General features: G+C 42.1%; 1 protein-coding gene across 1 annotated transcript in view; it reads left to right on the top strand.

Moving 5' to 3' along the window:
- ipo11 (importin 11) overlaps positions 1-25,042 on the top strand; it is a 229,252-nt gene that overhangs the window by 123,426 nt on the left and 80,784 nt on the right. The window contains exon 23 of the mRNA XM_055920298.1: positions 2,571-2,731. Within this exon, the coding sequence (XP_055776273.1) occupies positions 2,571-2,731 (161 nt within the window). The remainder of the gene's footprint in view (positions 1-2,570; positions 2,732-25,042) is intronic.

Here is a 25,042-nt window from a genome sequence, read left to right as displayed (position 1 = left end):
GTGAAAATGCTAATGCTAACTGACGATGGCTTCTGAGTATTATACTACGTGGAAACAAACATTACATTTTTTTTGGTAATATTTATCCTCAACATAAAATGAACATATCTTTCAAATTCTGTTCACATAATTTAATAGTTTTGACAAATATAATTAATATTTAACAAAGTTTTACTTGTTTGTCAATCGGCCGGAAAGAGTAAATCAATCACGTTCGATCAGGAACTGGATCAAGTGGGTGGGGTGTCAAAAGCTGGATAGATCTTTATTTTAAATTATTGATTGCTGCCAACAGAATTTGATTCCACCCATAACCTCAACCCAAAGTGAGTCTGTCTGCAGTGTGACCGAGGCTTGAAGTGGTACCAATCAAAATGCCGGAGTGGCCTACACTACGTCCCTATAGGCCCTGGGGAAAAAATCCAAATTAGTGCACTATAAATGACACAACCTTAGTATCTGGTAGGTGAGTCTCATAGAATGATGTATGATTTGTATCTGATATGGTCAGACCCTTGAGAAGAGCATGTCGGTCTAGAACCTTCCTTTTTCTTGATTAGCAAATAGATGCACACAAAATATCCCTGAGTGGGAGCAAAGTGCTGTCTACTGGATAGGGAGAGCTTGTTTTAGGGGGCTTACAGAAGGGCCAAGAGAGAGAGGGAGAGAGAGAGAGGGAGAAATAGACCGACAGCATGAGAGGGAAGAGAGGACAAATTCTGGGAGAGGAGAGGGAGAGGATTTGAAAGGGTAAGAGGTGTGTGTTTCTGGGGATGCAAGCAGACTGCTATTCCAGGCGTTAGGAGCGGTAACCCTGTCACTTCACATTACCGTCAGACACAAGCTTCCTCTGTGTGTGTGTGTGTGTGTGTGTGTGTGTGTGTGTGTGTGTGTGTGTGTGTGTGTGTGTGTGTGTGTGTGTGTGTGTGTGTGTGTGTGTGTGTGTGTGTGTGTGTGTGTGTGTGTGTGTGTGTGTGTGTGTGTGTGTGTGTGTGTGTGTGTGTGTGTGTGTGCGTGCGTGCGTGCGTTGGGGGTGGGGGGTTGGATCAGCCACCATGACACTCCACATCACTGTTAAATGGAGCTCCTCGCAGCAATCTAGGAAGAGTTTGCTGACATATACACACACACCAGTAAGGCTCTGTGGCAGTGGTCAGTTTAGTTATTGCACATCTATGGAAAGAAACCTTGTCAAAAGCAGCTCTTACAAGCCCACAGTGAGTCACATGATGAACAACAGGGTTACAGTAGCTGGGATCCATAATGATTAGTAAAGGTTCGTCATTAATCCCATCATCATGTATTTCTCATTTATATGTTAATTCCTAGTGGCTTGAATACTGTCTGGGAGTAGCTAGGTTCCATAATGATTAGTAAAGGTTCATCATTAATCCCTTATTCATGTCTTTCTCATTTGCATTTTAGTTCCCTAGTGGCTTGAATAGTTACAAATATGCAGATTCCCGTATCAATTTCAATTAGATTTATTGATTGCTTTGTTGTACAGCTTTCTACTTTGTCTCGTCGATGTCCTTTCGTTTGCTCCTTTTCTGTGGCGAGATGCAGATTCTCTTGATAGGATTAAGGCTAACAAGGGGTCCGTCCCAATAGGCACCCTATTCCCTATAAATGCACTACTTTTGACCAGAGTCCTATGGGCCCTTGTCAACAGTAGTGCACTATACATAGGGAATAGGGTGCCATTGGGGACTCAACCCCGCTCTACTATACCTTTCTGCGCGGATTAACACTTAGGGCTGAACAGAGTCAAGAGAATGTAAATAATAATTGACATGAAAATAAGATTGTTGGTGATTTAGACAAGTGTGTTACACATAATTGATCAGCGCTAATAATCCAGAAACATAAACACACAGCTGGAGTCTCTACCTCGTGAGGGTTTGTGTTTGCTTCAATCACTGAACTGCAAAACTCCGTCACTAATCAGGTAGATGTGGAAAACACACTGGTTTGGAAAACCCCAGGGACTCGGGCCTAACGGCTATGTATCGCTCCAGAAGTGATTCGATGCTAGTAATAATGTTAGTTATGCTGCCAATGTAAGTGGAGGGCGTTTTTGAATCATTGAGATGTTATGTTGGAGAATGTATTTGTTGTCACGTTAGCCCCGCATGGTGCTGTAGTTAGGTGTGTGGTGTTTTGCTCGACATAGCAACAGTTATTTTGATTTATTTTACTTTTATTTAAACCAGGAAGGGTTGAGTTTCTCCAAGTGTTCTTGACTAATGTTGGATCGTGGACTGCATGACGGCCTGGTTTGTTCAAGCCCTTGGCTGTTCAAAATCTGCTAGTGAGTCAAATCATTGAGACTCACGATATCACTTGGTTCCTAGCAGCGAAACGAGACATGGATCTGGGCAGTGGATGTTGATATTCCCTGGGTCTGCTGAGGGGTGGCATCCTCAAGAGCGTCCATCCCTTAGTGCCAGGCCAGCCTCTCAGTGCCTGGTGAGATAGGACCTTGCACACTGTAAAGCACACAGAGATTAGGAGTCTGTCTGAGCTCATCTCTCCCTCCCTCTAATGTGATGTGTGTTTATCCGTTTCAGAGATGAGCTCAGAGAACCTGAGGACATGCTTCCAGATAGTCAACGCCTACATCTACCTGTCAGCTACTGACTTCCTACAGAACTATGCTGAGGGCCTGTGCAGATCCTTCTGTAATCTACTCAAAGATATCACCAACGAAGGACAAGTCCAAGTTCTGAAGGTAGTGTGTCTGTGTGCCCGCGCTTGCACCCTTTTGTACATTTTGTTTTCACTCTGTTTTACTCTCCATTATCGATGCGCCGGTCGGCTTTAGGAATTTAATCATGGCCTCTCTGAGAATTGTGTTTCTGGGAAAACTCCACTTCTAACACGACTACGCTGCTGCCTAGCATGAGCCCCGAAGAGGGAGAGGCGGGGGAGCGAGGAGAGCGCGCTCAATAGTAGTGTTTCCCAAACTCTGTCCCCCCCCGGGTGCACGTTTGGGTTTTTTGCCGTAGCACTACACAACTGATTCAAATAATCAAAGTTTGATGAGGTGGTTATTTGAATCAGGTGTGTAGTGCAAGGGCAAAAACCAAGACGTGCACCCGGCGGGGCAGGGCCGAGTTTGGCAAACCCTGCTCTAGAGGAAGAAAGAGATTTGTGGTTCTTGTATCCATTCTGTGATCCCTGCCTCCCTCTCTTCCCCAATATTATACATTACGGGGCTGGAGGGGAGCGGGTTCGAGAGCTTCAAGTTCCTCACTGTCCACATCACTAAGGAATTAACATGGCACACACAACAACACAGTCTTGAACAAGGCACGACAGCGCCTCTTCCCCCTTAGGAGGCTGAAAAGATTTGGCATGGGCACTCAGATCCTCCAAAATAGTTCTACAGCTGCACCATTGAGACTATCTTGACTGGCTGCATCACCGCTTGGTATGGCAACTGCTTGGCATCTGACCGCAAGGTGCTACAGAGGGTAGTGCGTATGGGCCAAGCTCCCTAGCCATCCAAGTTCTCTATATCAGTCGGTGTCAGAGGAAGGCCCTAAAAATTGTCAGACTCCAGCCACCCAATTTATAGACTGTTCTCTCTGCTACCGCAAGGCAAGCGGTACTGGAGCACCAAGTCTGGAACCAACGGGATCGTGAACAGCTTCTTCCCCCAAGCCATAAGGCTGCTAACTACATTTACATTTAAGTCATTTAGCAGACGCTCTTATCCAGAGCAACTTACAAGTACATACATTCATACTTTTTTGTACTGGCCCCCCGTGGGAAACGAACCCACAACCCTGGCGTTGCAAGCGCCAACTGAGCCACACGGGACCCCAAGTAAAATAGTTAACCAATAGCTACCGGGACAATCTGCATCGACTCTTTTGATTCTTCACAGACTCTGCTGCTGCTGTTTATTATCTTGTTGCCTAGTCACTTTATCCCTGCCTATATGTACATATCAACTTCAATTACCTCGTACCCCTGCACATAGACTCGGTACTGGTAGCCCGTGTATATAGCCAAGTTATCGTTACTCATTGTGTATTTATTCCTCATGTTATACTTTTTTATTTTTTTCTCTCTGCATTGTAGGGAAGGGCCCGTAAGTAAGCATTTCACTGTTAGTCTACACCTGTTGTTTACAAAGCATGTGAAAAATACAATTTGCTTTGATTTGGGGGCAGTATGAGCCAAGAGTAGTGTACTGCACCAGTAACTGTGCAAGGTTTTGGGGCTCTATCAGCAGTGAGAGTTAATTAATTCACACTAAAAACAACAAGCACAGTGTTACTTGAACAAAGCAACTGCCCAGTATAAGGTCACTCTAATTGTACTGCCCAGTAGGATGCGAAGGTTGTTTCGCTCTGGGCACAGCCTGTCCATAAAACTAATAGTTCAAATGAACATTGTACAGTAATGGGAGACCAATGCTGGTTTAATCTAGCTGTGGATGAGGACTATGTTTGATTTCCTCTTGATATCTCGGTGGGCCAAAGACTAAATAAGACTACATATTTTACAAAGAAACAAACAAATGAGCTCTATCTACATATTTTCCCTGCCTCCCCCCACAGCCTGTGCGTACAGTATGTCCATCAGTGTAACAGGGCAGTGAGGGGAAAAACCTCTCCCTGTACCAGGAGTCAGCCTTCTGCTGTTAACATTTTATTTGATAAAATCAAAGAGGGAATAACTAGGCTGTGTGCTCTTTTAATACTGCATTGTATGGTTCACCCTGATAGCTAACTCCCTCCCTACTCATCTCCGCTTTCTTGCTCTTCTCCTTTCCTTTGGTTCCGTCCTTTTCCTCTCCATCTTTGCTTCCATCCATCCATTTTAGAATTTAATGGTGCCAAACATATGGAAACCATGATTTGATTCCATTTATTCCAATCTGTTCCAGTCATTACCATGAGCCCGTCCTCCGCATTAAAATCCCACCAGATGCCACTGGTCTCAATGTATACTGAACAAAAATGTAAATGCAACATGCAACAATTTCAAAGATTTTACTGAGTTACAGTTCATATAAGGAAATCAGTTAATTGAAATAAATAAATTTGGCCCTAATCTGGGGATTTCACATGACTGGGCAGGGGCGCAGCCATGGGTGGGCCTGGGCGGGCATAGGCCCACCCATTTGGCAGCCAGGCCCAGCCAATCAGAATTAGATTTTCCCCCACAAAAGGGCTTTATAGACAGAAATAATGTGCAGCACCCCCTCAGATGATCCCGCAGGTGAAGAAGCTGGATGTGAAGGTCCTGGGCTGGCGTGGTTACACATGGTCTGCGGTTGTGAGGCCGGTTGGACGTACTGTCAAATTCTCAAAAACAACGTTGGAAGCGGCTTGTGGTAGAGAAATGAACATTGAATTCTCTGGCGGAGATTCCTGCAGTCAGCATGCCAATTGCATGCTCCCTTAAAACTTTAGACATCTGTAGCATTGTGTTGTGACAAAACTGCACATTTTAAAGTGGCATTTTATTGGCCGCAGCACAAGGTGCACCTGTGTAATGATCGTGCTGTTCAATCAGCTTCTTGATATGCCACACCTGTCAAGTGGATGGATTATCTTGTCAATGAAAAATACTCACTAACAGGAATGTGCAATTTGTGCACAAAATGTGAGCGAAATAAGCTTTTTGTGCGTATGGAACATTTCTGGACTCTTAGCTCATGAAACATTGGACCAACACTTAACATGTTGTGTTTATATTTTTGTTCAGTATATACTTGATCTGGTTTCTAAAGTGATTGATGTGGTGTTCATAGCTGCATTGGCTTGTTCAGTGGGTTTGGGAGGCTGACGGGAACTTAATGAGAGGGGAGGACTAGAGGGAAGAAGAGAGAGTAGGAGAAGGATTCGGGGTGAGATGAGGTGGAGATGTGTACAGACTTTGGTCAGCACTGTCGATTTGGGAGTCGCACCTCGGAGAAACAGGAGAGTAAGAGGGAAGGAGGGAGTGAGAGAAGGGGAAGGGTGGTGTGTGGTGGGCTCTGAAGGACAGAGTTGTGCGTGTCTGTGTTTTTTCTGTGGGGACAGTGTCAGCCACTTGCCTCCCTGTTGAAGAGGATGACTGAGGATGACTGAGGAGGAAAAGCAGCTCAAGTCTGCGATGCCAGTGTGAGAGACAGAGAGAGAGGCTGAGGCCAGGCACCGTGCTGCTGTGTCCCGCTGGCCCCTGAGAGAGAAGAAGGCAATAGAAAGAGATGGGGAGAGGAAGTGAAAGAGAGGGAACAGAGAAGTGGGGGAGACAGAAAGAGTAAAAGAGAGAGTCGGGGAGATGGAGAGAGTAAGAAAGAAATGCATGAGTCTCGGTGTCAGATTACAGCCACCTGTTTGACTCCACTGCCATCTTGGATCTAGAGTGTGGAACCAGATAATCCTTGTATTCAGAAGAAGGCCCACATCTCTCTTACCTCAGTTTGTTGCCTCAGTGGCCATTTGGCAATAGAGAGTGTCCAGTTCATTTTTTAAATTGAGCGTGTGGAATAGTTCTAGATTAAAAATGTTTTAAAATATATGGTACTATTCTGTGAAAGCTTCTCTCCCTCCCATCCTCTTTCCCGCTCTCCCTCCATTCCCCATATAATCTTCATCAAGCACTATAACAAGCCATTACGCAGAGTATACAAAACAACTGCTCTTTCCATGACATACTGACCATGTGATTCCAGGTGAAAGCTATAATCCCTTATTGATTTCACTTGTTAAATCCACTTCAATTAGTATAGTTGATTAAAGAAGGATTCTTAAGCCTTGAGACAATTGTGACATGGATTGTGTATGTGTGCCATGGGAAGGACAAAAGATTTAAGTGCCTTTTGAATGGGCTATGGTAGTCAGTGCGGTTTGTGTCAAGAACTGCAACACTGCTGGGTTTTTTATGCTCAACAGTTTCCCGTTTGTATCAAGACTGGTCCACCACTGTGGAACGCATTGGAGTCAACATGAGCCAGCATCCCTTTGGAACGCTTTCGACACCTTGTAGAGTCCATGACCTGACGAATTGAGGCTGTTCTGAGGGCAAAAGGTGGTGCAACTCAATATTAGGAAGGTGTTCGTAATGTTTGGTACACTCAGGGTATATTTACCTTGAAGAGCTGTGATGTCTGGGTGTCTCAGTGGGAAATGTAAAAAAAAACACTTCCAATTTTCACATGCATATTAATACACGTGTGAAATAAGGCAAATATAAGCACCTACCAAATTATTATTACACATATACACACCAGTGGAGTCTCCTCAGAGAAGGATGGGGAGGACCAAAATAGTGAAACATATAGTGAATATATTCACGTCACGAAATTATTTATTAAAACACACTGTTTTTGCAATGAAAGTCTACAGTACCCTCAACAGCACTCTGTTAGGTAGCACCATGGTGTAGCCGGAGGACAGCTAGTTTCCATCCTCCACTTGGTACAAAACCAAGGTTCTCACCCCTTTCCATAGACTTACACATTGACAACTTCTGGAGGACATCCTACAACCTATCAGAGCTCTTGCAGCCTGAACTGACATGTTGTCTACCCAATCAAAGGATCAGAATGAGTATAGTACTCAAAGCATAAGCTAACGCTAGCTAGCATTGCAGTGCATAAAATATGGTGAGTAGTTGACTCAAAGACAATAGTTGAACAGAGAGAGCAAGAGAGAGAGCGAACTAGCTAGAGCTAGCTAGTTAAAAAAAACTTCACTTCCTTAGCTAGCGAATGCAGCTAGCTAGTTAGGCTATTCAAACACCCAGCTTAAACAGAGACGGATGATATGTTAGCTAGCTGGCTATGGCTATCCAACACTGGAACTTTTCCAAGTCAAGTTTAGCTTTTGGTTTTATTCAGGTATAACTGGTCATCTGCTTGCATGCTCACTGTACACTGTACTGCATGATTGTAGCGGGTTTACTAATGCATTAGTTCTAGTAGCGATGTTGACTAAGACGTTAGTCTGTGGTGACAACGATGTAGGCTGTGTGTAGCGGTTAGCGGGAATGTTTTAAAGGTTTGGCTTGGAAAGTGTTTTTTGCCTGGTCACAGACAGCTGATGTGTTGTGCACTGAATTCCACAAGCGAAGGGAAAAGGTGAAAGGAGGAGAGTACGTCGATGCGAGAAGGAATTCATGAGAAGGAATTCATGCTGTTTGTATGTGGCTGCTATGAAAGGGAACTGTGTTTGCGTGTGATTAGGGGTGTATTCATTATGCCGATTATGTTGAATAACGTTTCTTAAACGGAAGCAAATGGAATGAAACTGGGATAAATATACCTGAATTGGTCCAATAGAAACTCTCTTTTGCAACTGTTGGACTAATGATTACATCCTAGATCAGCTAGCTGCAGGCAAGAGTGTTTGAATGTGTTATTGAATGTGTCACTGTCTTTCAACTTGATTACTCATCTTTCTTTCGACCTCTGTACGTGGTAAATTTTCATTCATAGGCTAGATTGTAGCAGCCTTATGATGGGTTTAGGAAAAATTTGTATCGCGTAGTAACTTAAAACTATCGATGTTACATTAAGCTGAGTGAATGGAATATGAGTGACAGTCATCCAATGTTCTGTCAGAAATAAGGCCATGCTAATATATATTTTTTAATTATCTTAAACGGCACCGACCGCCACTGACACACCATTTCTGGGGAAGGGTAGGGTAGCTACAGGAAGTGACTCTTAGTGACGCTAATTAACTTGTTACTCCTCCAGTGTGGTTGTCGATAGCAACAGAGCAGAGGTGATGCCACTCGCTGCTAATTGACACACAAATTGATGAACAGAGACGCTGCTGTGTTTTTCTCAGCTAATGAGGGGAACTGAGGCAACTGATTGAGGTCAGAGATGTATATTTATAAATATGTCTAAATATATGGCTCTGGTCGAAGTGTTTTTTCTTTCTCATCCTGTTAGTTGTTGTTGGTGCTGTTTTTGCCTCTAGATCATTCTATAGGTTAGCTAGTTGATCCTGTCGTGCTGTTAACGTTCTACTGACGTCACGTCTACGGAGCACTATTGTCTACTACAGGAACTGAGTTGATGTGCAGCATGTCTGTATTGTACCAAAAGTTTCACATTCATTGACTTGTTGGTGAAGTCGTCACGTGTACATTGTTTAAAAGATCAGTTTGTTGACAGTAGTCTCGATAATAGTGTTTACTGTAGCCTCGGTGAAAGCTTTTAATATGATGTTACTCCTAAAAAGTTGATAGCCGAGACGTTATTTAGAGACCAGAAAGGGTCGACAAACATGATTCTAGATATTTATCCATATTGGAATATAATGTAGAAACACTCTACGTTCTTCTTAGTGAAGGGACATCCATCTTGCCTGCTTATCTTCCACTTTCCATGGGTTTGGAGTTGAATATTATGTCTATTAATGTATGTTAAATAATGTTTCGCCTTTCTATGCTTTTTAGTAATAGACTTGACCTTTACCATTCCAATATACAGGAGCCTATAATTTCTTTAGAGGTCTTGCTCACCCTCCAAAGTGCTGCATACATACGTGCAATTCGTTAACTTGGAAAAGCTCTTAGCCGCTCAGCCGTTACCACGTTGACAACCTACATCGTCATTCATTACCTCAAATATAAAAAGTCAGCTTGCTAACTGTCATTTCTCGCCAACTTCAAACGCAATGAGGGAACTTTTTAAAAGACTGCATGGACTATTTTTTTCCATTATGATTTTGATATGCCTCCCTCGTTGTGTGTCCGGCATGTTTTGTTCTGACGACATGAAAAAAAACGCTGTTGTTGTTATTGAAGTTAAGCTCCCCTGGATAATACTAGGAAAGAGCATTATTACGCTGGGGATGCAGGATCCATATTGGAATTCCATTACCTGGTTGTGTGTGAATTTGTGTTGTGTGCTTGTGTCATCTCTCGTGGAAAGATTCTGCTTGTAAACCGAAATAATTTGTCGGGACTGAATTGGTGATGGGGGAAAAGTCTATAGTTAAATATCTCAATATTATTTTGGCTGATATTATATTGATTATTGACACTTTTGTTTTTTTTGTTTTTTCTTCTTCTAGGTAGCGTTAGCTAGCGCTAGTCACTTGTCCCTGACCAAAACGCCGGTATTTTTAATCCTATAGTTTATTTTCCATTTTATTTTAAAATAGTGAGCCAACATGTTTTCAGCACTTTTATTTCCATGACTGAGAAACTCATTTTCTCATCTCTCTGCACCAGATATACACCGATTGTATAAAACATTAGGAACACCTTTATTAATATTGAGTTGCACCACCTTTTGCCTCCATAACAGACTCAATTCGTCTGGGCATGGACTCTACAAGGTGTCAAGCGTTCCACAGGGATGCTGGCCCGTATTGACTCCAATGCTTCCCAGTTGTGTTAAGTTGACTGGATGTCTTTTGGGTGGTGGACCATTCTTGATACACTTGGGAAACTGTTGTGTGAAAAACTCAGCAGCGCTGCAGTTCTTGACACTCAAACCGGTGCATCCGCTGCCATACCACGTTCAGAGGCACTTCAATCTTGTCTTGTCCACTCAATGGCACACACACACACACAATGGCATACATGCACAATCCATGTCTCAAGACTTAAAAATCATTCTTTAACTTGTCTCCTCCCCTACGCTGATTTGAAGTGGATTTAACAAGTGACATCAATAAGGAATCATAGCTTTCACCTGGCTTCACCTGGTTAGTATAAAAGGAAAGAGCAAGTGTTCATAATGGAACCAACACTTTACATGTTGAGTTTATATTTTTGTTCAGTGTATATGTATGTATGTACATACATACATATACACTGAATAATAATATAAACACAACATGTAAAGTCTTGGTCCCACGTTTCATGAGCTGAAATAAAAAATCGCCGAAATGTTCCATAAACACAAAAAGGATATTTCTCTAAAATGTTGGGCACAAATCTGTTTACATCCTGTGAGTGAGCATTTCTCCTTTGCCAAGATAATCCATCCCCCTGACAGGCGTGGCATATCAAAAAGCTGATTATCCTCTTCTGGATAGGACCCTCCATCTCAATTTCAGCCAAAAATGACATACCCAAATCTAACTACCTATAGCTCAGGACCTGAAGCAAGAATATGCATATTATTGATACTATTTGAAAAGAAACACTTTGAAGTTTGTGTAGATGTGAAATTAATGTAGGTGAATATAACACAATAGATCAAACAAACAAAAAAGTGTTTTCTACATATATATTTTTTCTTCTTTGAAATGCAAAAGACATTGACCTAGGACATTGACAGGAAGCTGGGGATAATTTAGATGTTGTTCACAACAGGGGAACATGAGAGAGTGAGAGCTACATAATATTTAGGACGAAGTGTCCCCAAATATACCCAAGTGGCCGACTCGGTCAATTGATACATTTTCAAGTACATAACTACAGAGAACATAAAATGCTATGGTAATCAAAATGTACGTTTACACACCCAGGAATGTCATAAATAATGAATCATTAGCTTCCCTACATAAAAGGTACTAACATGAGATGTAACGAGAACACTGATCCAATGCCTCCCAACACACAACTGCAAAGAATACAACGATGCCTCCCCGCTGTACTCTTTTGGCCCTGCGGCACATTCAGGTCTGCAGTTATGTATTTTGGCAGGTGAACACCACTGGTGGCAGGAGTAGAGGGGACAGAAGGCGCTGCAGTGGACTTTGTGCTGTAGTCGGCAAGATCCTGGATGAGCAGCTCTCTGAAGGCTAGCTGTGTCATGGGGGTCTGTCCACAGTTCTTAGCCATTTCCTTCTGGAGGATGAATGCATTCACCACAGCAATGTCGATGAAGTGATAGAACAATGTCTTGTACCATTTCATTGTCTTGTGGAGAAAATTGTAGCAGCCTATCAGCGCGTCTGACATATCCACACCTCCCATGCTCTTGTTGTAATCCTTTACATCATCTGGAATGGGGCCATTTTTCTTGGTCCATGCCCCATTAGCGTCCTCACATGCCTACAATGTTGTGTGTGTGTGTATATATTCTACAATGTAGAATGTATGTGTGTATATATATATATATATATATATATATATATATATATATATATATATATATATATATATATATATATTCTACAATGTAGAATATATATATATATATATATATATATATATATTCTACAATGTAGAATATATGTATATATATATATATATATATATATATATATATTCTACAATGTAGAATATATGTATATACAGTGGGGCAAAAAAGTATTTAGTCAGCCACCAATTGTGCAAGTTCTCCCACATAAAAAGATGAGAGAGGCCTGTAATTTTCATCATAGGTACACTTCAACTATGACAGACAAAATGAGGGGAAAAAATCCAGAAAATCACATTGTAGGATTTTTTATGAATTTATTTACAAATTATGGTGGAAAATAAGTATTTGGTCACCAACAAAGAACCAAGATTTCTGGCTCTCACAGACCTGTAACTTCTTCTTTAAGAGGCTCCTCTGTCCTCCACTCGTTACCTGTATTAATGGCACCTGTTTGAACTTGTTATCAGTATAAAAGACACCTGTCCACAACCTCAAACAGTCACACTCCAAACTCCACTATGGCCAAGACCAAAGAGCTGTCAAAGGACACCAGAAACAAAATTGTAGACCTGCACCAGGCCGGGAAGACTGAATCTGCAATAGGTAAGCAGCTTGGTTTGAAGAAATCAACTATGGGAGCAATTATTAGGAAATGGAAGTCATACATGACCACTGATAATCTCCCTCGATCTGGGGCTCCACGCAAGATCTCACCCCGTGGGGTCAAAATGATCACAAGAACGGTGAGCAAAAATCCCAGAACCACGCGGCGGGACCTAGTGAATGACCTGCAGAGAGCTGGGACCAAAGTAACAAAGCCTACCATCAGTAACACACTACGCCGCCAGGGACTCAAATCCTGCAGTGCCAGACGTGTCCCCCTGCTTAAGCCAGTACATGTCCAGGCCCGTCTGAAGTTTGCTAGAGAGCATTTGGATGATCCAGAAGAAGATTGGGAGAATGTCATATGGTCAGATGAAACCAAAATAGAACTTTTTGGTAAAAACTCAACTCGTCGTGTACTGTGAAGCATGGGGATGGAAACATCATGCTTTGGGGCTGTTATTCTGCAAAGGGACCAGGACGACTGGTCCGTGTAAAGGAAAGAATGAATGGGGCCATGTATCGTGTGATTTTGAGTGAAAACCTCCTTCCATCAGCAAGGGCATTGGAGATGAAACGTGGCTGGGTCTTTCAGCATGACAATGATCCCAAACACACCGCCCAGGCAACGAAGGAGTGGCTTCGTAAGAAGCATTTCATGGTCCTGGAGTGGCCTAGCCAGTCTCCAGATCTCAACCCCATCGAACATTTTTGGAGGGAGTTGAAAGTCCGTGTTGACTAGCAACAGCCCCAAAACATCACTGCTCTAGAGGAGATCTGCATGGAGGAATGGGCCAAAATACCAGCAACAGTGTGTGAAAACCTTGTGAAGACTTACAGAAAACATTTGACCTCTGTCATTGCCAACAAAGGGTATATAACAAACTATTGAGAAACTTTTGTTATTGACCAAATACTTATTTTCCACCATAATTTGCAAATAAATTCATTAAAAATCCTACAATGTGATTTTCTGGATTGTTTTTTCTCATTTTGTCTGTCATAGTTGAAGTGTACCTATGAAAATTACCCTGTGATTTAGATTTTTTTTTTAGATTTATTTCGAATTTTCTGTAGATTAGTAAAAATGTATAAAAATCTGTTTTCATTTTGTCATTATTGGGTATTATATGTAGATTGCTGACCTTTTTTATTTAAATTTTATTTTAGAATAAGGCTGTAATGTAACAATGTGGAGAAAGTCAAGGTGTCTGAATAGTTTCCGAAGAACCTATTTCTTGAGGTTGTTTGGCATGCATAATGACTTTAAGGTGAATGACTGTCAATGCAATTACATGCTTAGTTCACCACTGAAGGAGAGGACACAGTTGTCACAAAAGATCAGAGGTATTTTCGGGAAGGTAGAAAGAAAGTAATTTGAGCAAAACATTTCGGTGAATCGATGATTCGTAACTTTTCAATAGATTTTTCTGACCGATGCATCTTAAACATTTGAACGGGGGACCGATGTGTGTTGCTGAATCATCCCTATTAAAGAACAGCTCCCATTTGAGGACAGAAGCAGAACAACAGAGTGATGAAGACTCAGCTCAGAGAAGGCTTTCACCCTCTCTGTTCTCACTAGCCTCGGTTTTATTCACTAGTGCACACCGTAGCAGAATGTTTTGCAATAGAAAACACAAAACAGACGTTTATTAGATACATTCAGGTAGGCCCTTCGCTGTTCTGTTTGTTTGCCCTAGTGGGACCACCCTGACGGTGTGAATGCTCCCATTCGGTTTCACTTGGAACAGAACGGTGAGCTAGCAATCTGGATTGTTTCTCCACCCATCCACTGTTGATTGCATCACCAATCACCCCCCCCCCACACCCCCTCAAAAAAAAGGTGTGTAACACAATTTTTACGTAATTGTATGATGCAATGAACCACTTTACAAGATCAAATGCATATTTTTTGCCATAGAGAATCAGACAAAAATGTAGGCTACACTCTGCAACATTGGCATATTCAAGCCTATCTCAATATACAACACTTCCCCTTTAAGGCTCTCGTGCAGGAATGGTTGGTCACCCTTTGTAGCCTATAAAATATTGTAACATTACAACCAAATACTTTTTATGTCTATATAAAATAATTCCTTCCAGGGCTCAAAATTAATGGTGTCCTGTCATTCCTTGGACACTAGAACAATGTTCAAAAATAGATTCTGGGACAGATCCTAAATTCATACAACCACTGCACATTACAAAATGTAAAAAAGCAATGAGGCTGATGCAACAGATCTGACTGTTTAACTTAATGTTGATAACTTTTTAGTTCTTGTGAATAACTGACGAATTTACGAACACTCAACACCTGTTGAATATGGCCGGTGTCAGTAAACATTAGCAAAAAAACGTCATTAAATTGTTGCCAGCAGCGCAGTTGCAGAACCAACGCTCTGAATACCACAAAAAAACTGCCTAACCAGTGCTGCTAAGGCAAATAAAATGGTCAGAGTGAGCGGTTCCCTCATTTGTGTCTGGAAGTAGCTAGCAAGCTAGCCAACGTTAGCCAGTTTGCTTGAATGCTGCTGTTGGGTTAATCCGAGCGTTCTGACCTTACTCCTCCGCCAGAGCGTCCAGTGTGGGCTCCGAGAGCGAAACTCTCTGAATTTACATGGACAATCTGACAAAAAGTTTACGAAAGCCCAGAGTGCACTCTAAGCACAATCTGGCACTACAGATTGAATTTATGACACACCCATAGTATAAACCAGCTTTTAGTCTTAGTTTTTTTAGTACATGGCCTCACGTGAATACGAATCGAGCCGGTCGGTCACATATTATAAGTGCAGCAATGCAGGCTACGTGCGAAGGTTCCAGAAGGAAATGACCGGGAATACACCATTCTCAAAAGTGCACATGAGCGGTTTCCTGTGACAGTGATGAAAAATATCTGTTAGAAACTAAGAAAGAGAGGGAGATCTAAAGATGCATCATCTAGCATGGGTTACTTGTATGACTATAATTATGCATTTGGCTGCTGGGCAATACAATTATGTTGATTTGAAAACCAGTAGAATATGAGAAGAATGTTGGTTTCAATGGCATATAAAGTGTTTATAAAATAATTTCCTCAACATTTCCACTGTCGTATTTTGGGCTAAGCTACTTTGAAACGAGGTAAGTCCAGGTTTTAAACAATTAAGTTTATGGTTAAATAGTGTCAGAATGTTGACCGCCGCAGCTCAGATTCAATGTGGGTGGTATGCTGTGCGCACTCTCGGGTGACCATTTGATCTGAACTAACCGTGCCTCGAGTATGTCGACAGAATCAACCCTTTAGACATTGTTAATTATACTTCATTATATTTATCAAACATGACTGGCGTTTAGCCCATATTTATGTAATTGAAGTTTCATTAAAGTTTGGCTACATTTTCTGGTGCCTCATGTCAGCATCGGTTTGGACATGAGGCTTTTTGACTTGTCCCAGACGAAGACGAGCGTTAATGTCGAGCCCTGGCTGAAATGTTCCATTAAGTTATTTTGTATCGTCTTCTAACTGAGATTTAGTCATTGGCCATGGTGTCAAATGTTTGAAGTTGAAAGATCAAACGAAGTGAAATGTTGAAAAGTATTAGAGGGAGAGGCTATCGAAATAGTAAAATTCTGAGAAGATGTTAAACTGTGGAGAGGTCAGGGTTTATGTCCTGATTATATGTCTTTGATCATGGTGCTCTGGGCAGAGGAGAGGAGTCTTTAGATCGGATGCCCTGCTATTCATGTCATAACACACACACACACACACACAAAACAAACACATACTTACACACATACTCACTCATATCGTTTATCCACTATCCTATGTTATCTAGGGCTGGGAATTGCCAGGGACCTCAAAATATTATATTATCATGATACTTGGGTGCTGATTCGATGTGTATTGTGATTCTCACTATTTTATGTGTTGCGATTCGATGTTCCAAACATATTGCTCAGAGTATTCATACTCTTTATTCCACATTTTGTTGTTACAGCCTGAATTCAGAATTAATTCAATGTATGTTTTTTTTTTCACCCATCTACACTCAAATGTTTTGAAAATGAAATACAGATATCTCATTTACTTAAGTATTCACACCCCTGAGTCAATACATGTTAGAATCACTTTTGAAAGCAATAACAGTGGTGATTATTTCTGGGTAAGAGTGGTACTCTGTAATGTGTTGTACTGGATTTGCCCGAAACCTAACACTTTGTATTCAGGATAAAAAGTTAATTTCTTTGCCAACATTTTTGCTGTTTTACTTTAGTGCCTAGTTGCGAAACATGTTTTGGAATATTTTCATTCTGTACAGGCTTCCTTTTCACTCTGTCAATTAGGTAGTATTGTGTAGTAAATACAATGTTTAGCCGTCAACAGATTTCTCCTATCACAGTCATTCAGTTCTGTAACTGTTTTAAAGTCACCATTGGCCTCATGGTGAAATCCCTGAGCAGTTTCCTTCCTCTCCGGCAACTGAGTTAGGAAGGATGCCTGTATTTGTAGTGACTAGGTGTATTAATACACCGTACAAAGTGTAATTAATAACTTCACCATGCTCAAAGGGATATTTCATATTTATTTAATGTCTGGTATTTATTGTTTAACATCTACCAATAGGTGCCTTTCTTTGAGAGGCATTGGAAAACCTCCCTGTTCTTTGTGGTTGAATCGGTTTTTTGAAGTTCACTGCTCGACTGAGGGGACCTTACAGATCATTGTATGTGTGGGATACAGAGATGAGGTAGTCATTCCAAAATCATGGCAAACACTATTATTGCACGCAAAGTGAGTCCATGCAACTTATTATGTGACTTAAGCAAATGTTTACTCGTGCACTTATTTAGGCTAACCATAACAAAGGGGTTGAATACTTCACCTTATTGTGAAATGCTTACTTACAAGTCCTTAACCAACAATGCGGTTCAAGAAAGGGTTGAGAAAATAAGTAAATTCAAGTAAAAGTAGTAAAATAAAAAGTAACACGGCTATATACGTGACTCACCACCTGGATTCGGTCTTATGTAGCAAAATTTGAAATTGTGTTTTTTCATTGGATAAAAGTAGAGACTTAGAGCTACCAAATGGTATATCATACACTGCATTTCAAGAAAGTAATTATGCTTTGAAAGTTGATCAACTTCTAAACTCACTTTTGAGAAAATGGCCTTTGAATGTTTTGGTATCTCATGAAGAGCTCTTCTTTGTCTACATCCACTCAGCATTGTTGACACCCTGTTAAGCTTTAGTCCCACTGATCTTGTTATGCTCTCGGAGTGCACACTTGACGGTCTGGCCAATGATTTGTTTACCTATGGATAACATGAAAACAGCCTGACCAGCTCTGCTGGCAACAATTTCATTACGCTTTTTTGCAGATGTTTACTGACACCGGCCATATTCAACGGGTGTTGTACACAGGTAATGTAACGTTAGCTAACGAGCCAGCCAGCTAACATTAGCTAGCTAACAGTACACTTTAGCTTAAGACATATTGCTAGGTAGCTAGGTAAACAATGAACTTAGCTAGGTAAACAAAGTTTAAGTTCACACACATCACGTAGCATTAGCTAACAAGCCAGCCAGCTAACGTTAGCTAGTTAAACAACAATTAACACAGTGCCAACAATGCCACAGTGCTGGGAGCTAACCAACCAGGTTCAATGTTAGCTAGCTAACATTAGGCTCTAACTAGAAAAGCAATCGGCTCTGGGATACAAATAATAATGTCAGCTAGGGAGCCAGCCAGCTAATGCTAGCTAGCTAGCTAACAGTACACTTTTGCTTGAAATGAAACCACTTTGTAAAAAATTAGAAATGTGTAATATCTGCCAATGCTAGACTATCTTACCTGCATACATCAACATGCATCATGGATGCGTCTTCCTGTCAGGAATGCCATACCATGGTTGCCCTTAGTTTGAAGATGTAATCCAGAGACAGGTGTTTTCTCCATCTCTTTAGCTAACATACTCTAATTCTACTGATTTCAACACTTGATCCTCCAGAAAGGGGAGAGCAACACTTATGCAGCTCCACTACACACTACATAAAAAAAAAGCTGCGTTCGACAAGATTACCAACACAGACTGATGGCAGACCAATCCGAACTCCTGTCTCGGCATGTCCAGCCCACTCATTATCACAACCAATCATGGCTAGTGAGAAGGTTGCGTTCTTTTTCTGTGGTTTAACCAACAAGGCTCGTAATTTAACATTTACATTTTAGTCATTTAGCAGACGCTCTTATCCAGAGCGACTTACAGTAGAGTGCATACATTTTATTACATTTTTTTTTTTTTTTTTACATTTCATTACATTTAACATACTGAGACAAGGATATCCCTACCGGCCAAACCCTCCCTAACCCGGACGACGCTACGCCAATTGTGCGTCGCCCCCCATTTAACAATTGTATTTGTATTTACAGACGGCATACATGTTTGTTATAAAGGCACATGAATGTCCGAGATGGCATTTCTGCCAAAAAACGCATTTTGATTTAAAAAATAAAAATAATAATATGTCTGTTCAAATGGCTCTCATGTGAAGTCGTGACTTGCGACATACGCCTAGTTTCCTAAATCGGGTCACATATACAGGGTGTACTGGTACTGAGTCAATGTGAGGGGGTACAGGTTAGTCGAGTTATTGTGTACATGTAGGTAGGAGTAAAGTGACTGCATAGATAATTAACAGCAAGTAGCAGCAGTGTAAAAACAAAAGGAGGGGTGTCAATGTAAATAGTCCGGGAGGCCATTAGATTAATTGTTCAGCATTCTTATGGCTTGGGAGTAGAAGCTGTTGAAGAGCCTTTTGGTCCTCAACTTGGAGATCCGGTACCGCTTGCCGTGCGGTAGCAGAGAGAACAGTCTATGAATTGGGTGACTGGAGTCTTTGACAATTTTTTGGGCCTTCCTCTGATACCACCTAGTATATAGGTCCTGGGTGGTAGGAAGCTTGGCCCCAGTGATGTACTGGGCCGTACGCACTACCCTTTGTAGCGCCTTACGTTCAGATGCCGAGCAGTTGCCATACCAGGCGGTAATATAACCGGTCTGGATTAGAGGTCGACCGATTATGATTTTTCAACGCCGATACCGATTATTGGACGACCAAAAAAAGCCGATACCAATTAATCGGCCGATTTATAATAAAAATTAAAAAAAATGTATTTGTAATAATGACAATTACAACAATACTGAATGAACACTTATTTAAACTTATAATACATCAATAAAATCAATTTAGCCTCAATTAAATAATGAAACATGTTCAATTTGGTTTAAATAATGCAAAAACAAAGTGTTGGAGAAGAAAGTAAAAGTGCAATATGTGCCATGTAAAAAAGCTAACGTTTAAATTCCTTGCTCAGAACATGAGAACATATGAAAGCTGGTGGTTCCTTTTAACATGAGTCTTCAATATTCCCAGGTAAGAAGTTTTAGGTTGTAGTTATTATAGGAATTATAGGACTATTTCTCTCTATACGATTTGTATTTCATATACCTTTGACTATTGGGTGTTCTTATTTTTTTTTAAATTTTTTTTTTTTTACCGTTATTTTACCAGGTAAGTTGACTAAGAACACATTCTCATTTGCAGCAACGACCTGGGGAATAGTTACAGGGGAGAGGAGGGGGATGAATGAGCCAATTGTAAACTGGGGATTATTAGGTGACCATGATGGTTTGAGGGCCAGATTGGGAATTTAGCCAGGACACCGGGGTTAACACCCCTACTCTTACGATAAGTGCCATGGGATCTTTAATGACCTCAGAGAGTCAGGACACCCGTTTAACATCCCATCCGAAAGACGGCACCCTACACAGGGCAGTGTCCCCAATCACTGCCCTGGGGCATTGGGATATTTTTTTAAGACCAGAGGAAAGAGTGCCTCCTACTGGCCCTCCAACACCACTTCCAGCAGCATCTGGTCTCCCATCCAGGGACTGACCAGGACCAACCCTGCTTAGCTTCAGAAGCAAGCCAGCAGTGGTATGCAGGGTGGTATGCTGCTGGCTGCTAGGCACTTTAGTATTGCCAGTGTAACAGTATAGCTTCCATCCCTCTCCTCGCCGCTACCTGGGCTCGAACCAGGAACACATCGACAACAGCCACCCTCAAAGCAGCGTTACCCATGCAGAGCAAGGGTAACAACTACTCCAAGTCTCAGAGCGAGTGACGTTTGAAACGCTATTAGCGCGCACCCCGGTAACTAGCTAGCCATTTCACATCGGTTACACCAGCCTAATCTCGGGAATTGATAGGCTTGAAGTCATAAACAGCGCTTGCTTGAAGCATTGCGAAAAGCTGCTGGCAAAACGCACGAAAGGGCTGTTTGAATGAATGCTTACGAGCCTGCTGGTGCCTACCATCGCTCAGTCAGACTGCTCTATCAAATCATAGACTTAATTATAACACATAGATATACGAGCCTTAGGTCATTAATATGGTCGAATCTGGAAACTATTGTCTCGAAAACAAGACGTTTATTCTTTCAGTGAAATACGGAACCGTTCCGTATTTTATCTAACGGGTGGCATCCCTAAGTCTAAATATTCCTGTTACATTGCACAACCTTCAATGTTATGTCATAATTACGTAAAATTCTGGCAAATTAGGCGGCCCAAACTGTTGCATATACACTGACTCTGCGTGTAATTATAACTAGTGATTATGATTGATTGATTGATTGATTGTTTTTTATAAGATAAGTTTCATGCTAGCTAGCAACTTACCTTGGCTTCTTACTGCATTCGCGTAACAAGCGGGCTCCTCGTGAGGCAGGTGGTTAGAGCGTTGGACTAGTTAATCGTTGGTTGCAAGATTGAATCCCTGAGCTGACAAGGTAAAAATCTGTCTGTGTCACGTTCCTGACCTATTTCTGTTAGTTTGTTGTATGTGTTAGTTGGTCAGGACGTGAGTTTGGGTGGGCATTCTATGTTTTCTGTTTCTATGTTGGTTTATGGGTTGCCTGGTATGGCTCTTAATTAGAGGCAGGTGTTTGGCGTTCCTCTAATTAAGAGTCATATTTAGGTAGGTGTTTTCACAGTGTTCGTTGTGGGTGGTTGTCTCCTGTGTTTGTGTATGTCGTTGCGCCACACGGGACTGTTTTCGGTTTGTTTGTTTTTTCGGTTTATGTAGTCTGTTCCTGTTTCATGCGTTCTTCGTTATATGTAAGTTCTTATGTTCAGGTGCGTCTACGTTGTTTGTTGTTTTGTTAGTGTATAATCGAGTTCGTGTTTTCTTTAATAAATATGTCTTCAAACTCCGCTGCATATTGGTTCAATCCCTGCTCCTCCTCTTCTGATGAAGAGGAAGAGGAAAGCCGTTACATTCTGCCCCTGAACAAGGCAGTTAACCCACCGTTCCTAGGCCGTCATTGAAAATGAGAATGTGTTCATAACTGACTTGCCTAGTTAAACAAAGGTGTTAATTTTTTTTTTTGCAAATCGGCAAAATTGGCGTCCAAAATTAACGATTTCCGATTGTTATGAAAACTTGAAATCGGCCCTAATTAATCGGCCATTCCGAATAATTGGTCGACCTCTAGTCTGAGTGCTCTCAATGGTGCAGCTGTAGAACTTTTTGAGGATCTGGGGCCCCATGTCAAATCTTTTCGGTCTCCTGAGGGGGAAAATGTGTTGTTGTGCCCTCATCAGGACTGTCTTGGTGTGTTTGGACCATGATAGTTAGTTGGTGATGTGGACACCAAAGAACTTGAAACTCTCGACCCACTCCACTAAAGACCTGTTAATGTGAATGGGGGCGTGTTCGGCCCTCCTTTTTCGTGTAGTCCACAATCAGCTCCTTTGTTAATCTCACATTGAGGTAGAGGCTGTTGTTCTGGCACCACACTGCCAGGTCTCTGACCTCCTCCCTATAGACTGTCATTGTTGTGTCATTGTTGTCGGTGATCAAACTTAATGGTGTTGGAGTCGTGTTTGGCCATGCAGTCGTGGGTGAACAGGGAGTACAGGAGGGAGCTAAGCACGCACCCCTGAGGGGCCCCAGTTTTCAGGAACAGCGTGGCAGATGTGTTGTTACCTACCCTTACCACCTGGGTGCGGCCTGTCAGGATGTCCACAATCCAGTTGCAGAGGGAGGTGTTTAGTCCCAGGGTCCTTAGCTTAGTGATGTGTTTTGTGGGCACTATGTTGTTGAACGCTGAGCTCTAGTCAATGAACAGCATTCTTACATATGTTTTCCTTTTGTCTGGGTGGGAAAGGGCAGTGTGAAGTGCGATTGAGATTGTGCCATCTGTTGATCTGCTGGGGCAGTATGCGAATTAGTGGTCTAGGGTTTCCAGGGTTTGCTGGTGTTGATGTGAGCCATGACCAGCTACCGATGTGAGTGCTATGGGCAGTAATCATTTAGGCAGGTTACCTTGGGCACAGGGATTATGGTGGTCTGCTTGAAACATTAGGTATTACAGACTTGGTCAGGGAGAGGTTGAAAATGTCAGTGAAGACACTAGTCAGTTGATCCGCGTGTGCTTTGAGTACACGTCCTGGTAATCCGTCTGGCCCCGCGGCTTTTTGAATGTTGACCTTTTTTAAGGTCTTCCTCACATTGGCTACCGAGAGCGTGAACACAGTTGTCCGGAACGGCTGGTTCTCTCATGCATGCTTCAGTGTTGCTTGCCTCGAAGTGAGCATGAAAGGCATTTAGCTCATCTGGTAGGCTCGCATCACAGGGCAGATTGTGGCTGGGTTTCCCTTTGTAGTCTGTATTAGTTTAAGCCCTGCCACATCTGACGAGTGTCAGAGCCGGTGTAGTAGGATTCGATCTTAGTCCTGTATTGAAGCTATGCCTATTTGATGGTTCGTCTGAGGGCGTCGCGGATAGGGTTGCACATTTTGGGGAATATTCAGAGGTGGGAATATATGTAAATTAATATTAATACCATTTAAATGTTGATGTTTTTTGCATTGGTTTACCATATCATATGGAGACAGAAACATAAACCCTTTTACCTTATCATAAGTAGACATAATTGCAAAATATTAAATCCTTCCAAAAGAACATTTAAAAAACAATTAAGTTACGAGTTGAACTTTAATTAAATGAGTTGATGCTTCACATGGAATGATTTCACTGAACAACAAAAGGAGGGAATGTTGAATGATCCCCAATGATCCATTGCATCTCCCAAAAACTTTTTCAACATACATCTGTAAAATGATAGTCTAGAAACTAAAGCTTTGGTTGTCTTCTTCTCAGGCTTCCATGTCTTCTCAGCGAACCTCGCAATGTCCACCTCTTAAACATCAGTCTCTGAGGCGGCTGATGTTGGTGGAATTTGGAGGATAATGGAGGCAACAGGGGAATGATCCTCAGATCCATAAAGTCCCTCTACCAGGTGGCTGATGCGATATGTTAGCACGACTGCCATTTAGCATCTCCATCCCAAAGCCCTTGCTTTGTTGTGTACTTCGCCAGACTGCCAAGAACCTTGCCCTCATCCAGGCCAAGGTGGCGAGGCACGGTAGTGATGACACCATAGGCCTTGTTGATCTTTCCACCAGACAGGATGCTCTTGCCAGCGTACTTGGGGTCCAACATGTTCGCTATGGCGTGTATGGGCTTCAGGCAGAAGTATTCGCGCTTTTTTATGTATTTCAGAACTGCAGTTTCCTCTGCTTGGAGCAACAGTGAAGTGGGCAGGGCATTACGGACTTCTTCTCTTACATCTGAAAGCAGAGTCTGAACATCAGACAGGATGGCATTGTCTCCCTCAATCTGTGCAATTGCTACTGCTATAGGCTTCAGGAGTTTCAGACTGCATACCACTCTCCCAAAATACATCATCCAGGAGGATCCTCTTGATGGGGCTGTCCATATTGGCAGACTGTGATATGGCGATTTCTTGGAGAGACTCCTTCCCCTCCAGGAGACTGTCAAACATGATGCCAACACCACCCCAACGGGTGTTGCTGGGCAGCTTCAATGTGGTGCTCTTATTCTTCTCACTTTGCTTGGTCAGGTAGATTGCTGCTATAACTTGACCCTTCAAATATCTAACCATTTCCTTGGCTCTTTTGTAGAGTGGATCCATTGTTTTCAGTGCCATGATTTCATTTAGGAGCAGATTCAATGCATGAGCAGCACAGCTGCTGGGTGTGATGTAAGTTGGACTCCTCCACTTTAGACCAAGCAGCCTTCATGTTCACAGCATTGTCTGTCACCAGTGCAAATACCTTTTGTGGTCCAAGGTCATTGATGACTGCCTTCAACTCATCTACAATGTAGAGACCGGTGTGTCTGTTGTCCCGTGTGTCTGTTGTCCCGTGTGTCTGTTGTCCCGTGTGTCTGTTGTCCCGTGTGCCTGTTGTCCCGGGTGTCTGTTGTCCCGGGTGTCTGTTGTCCCGCGTGTCTGTTGTCCC

The sequence above is a fragment of the Salvelinus fontinalis genome, chromosome 4, assembly GCF_029448725.1.
Source record: "Salvelinus fontinalis isolate EN_2023a chromosome 4, ASM2944872v1, whole genome shotgun sequence".
In the NCBI taxonomy this organism is placed as follows: Eukaryota; Metazoa; Chordata; class Actinopteri; order Salmoniformes; family Salmonidae; genus Salvelinus; species Salvelinus fontinalis.
This window is presented reverse-complemented; position numbering and strand designations above follow the sequence as displayed.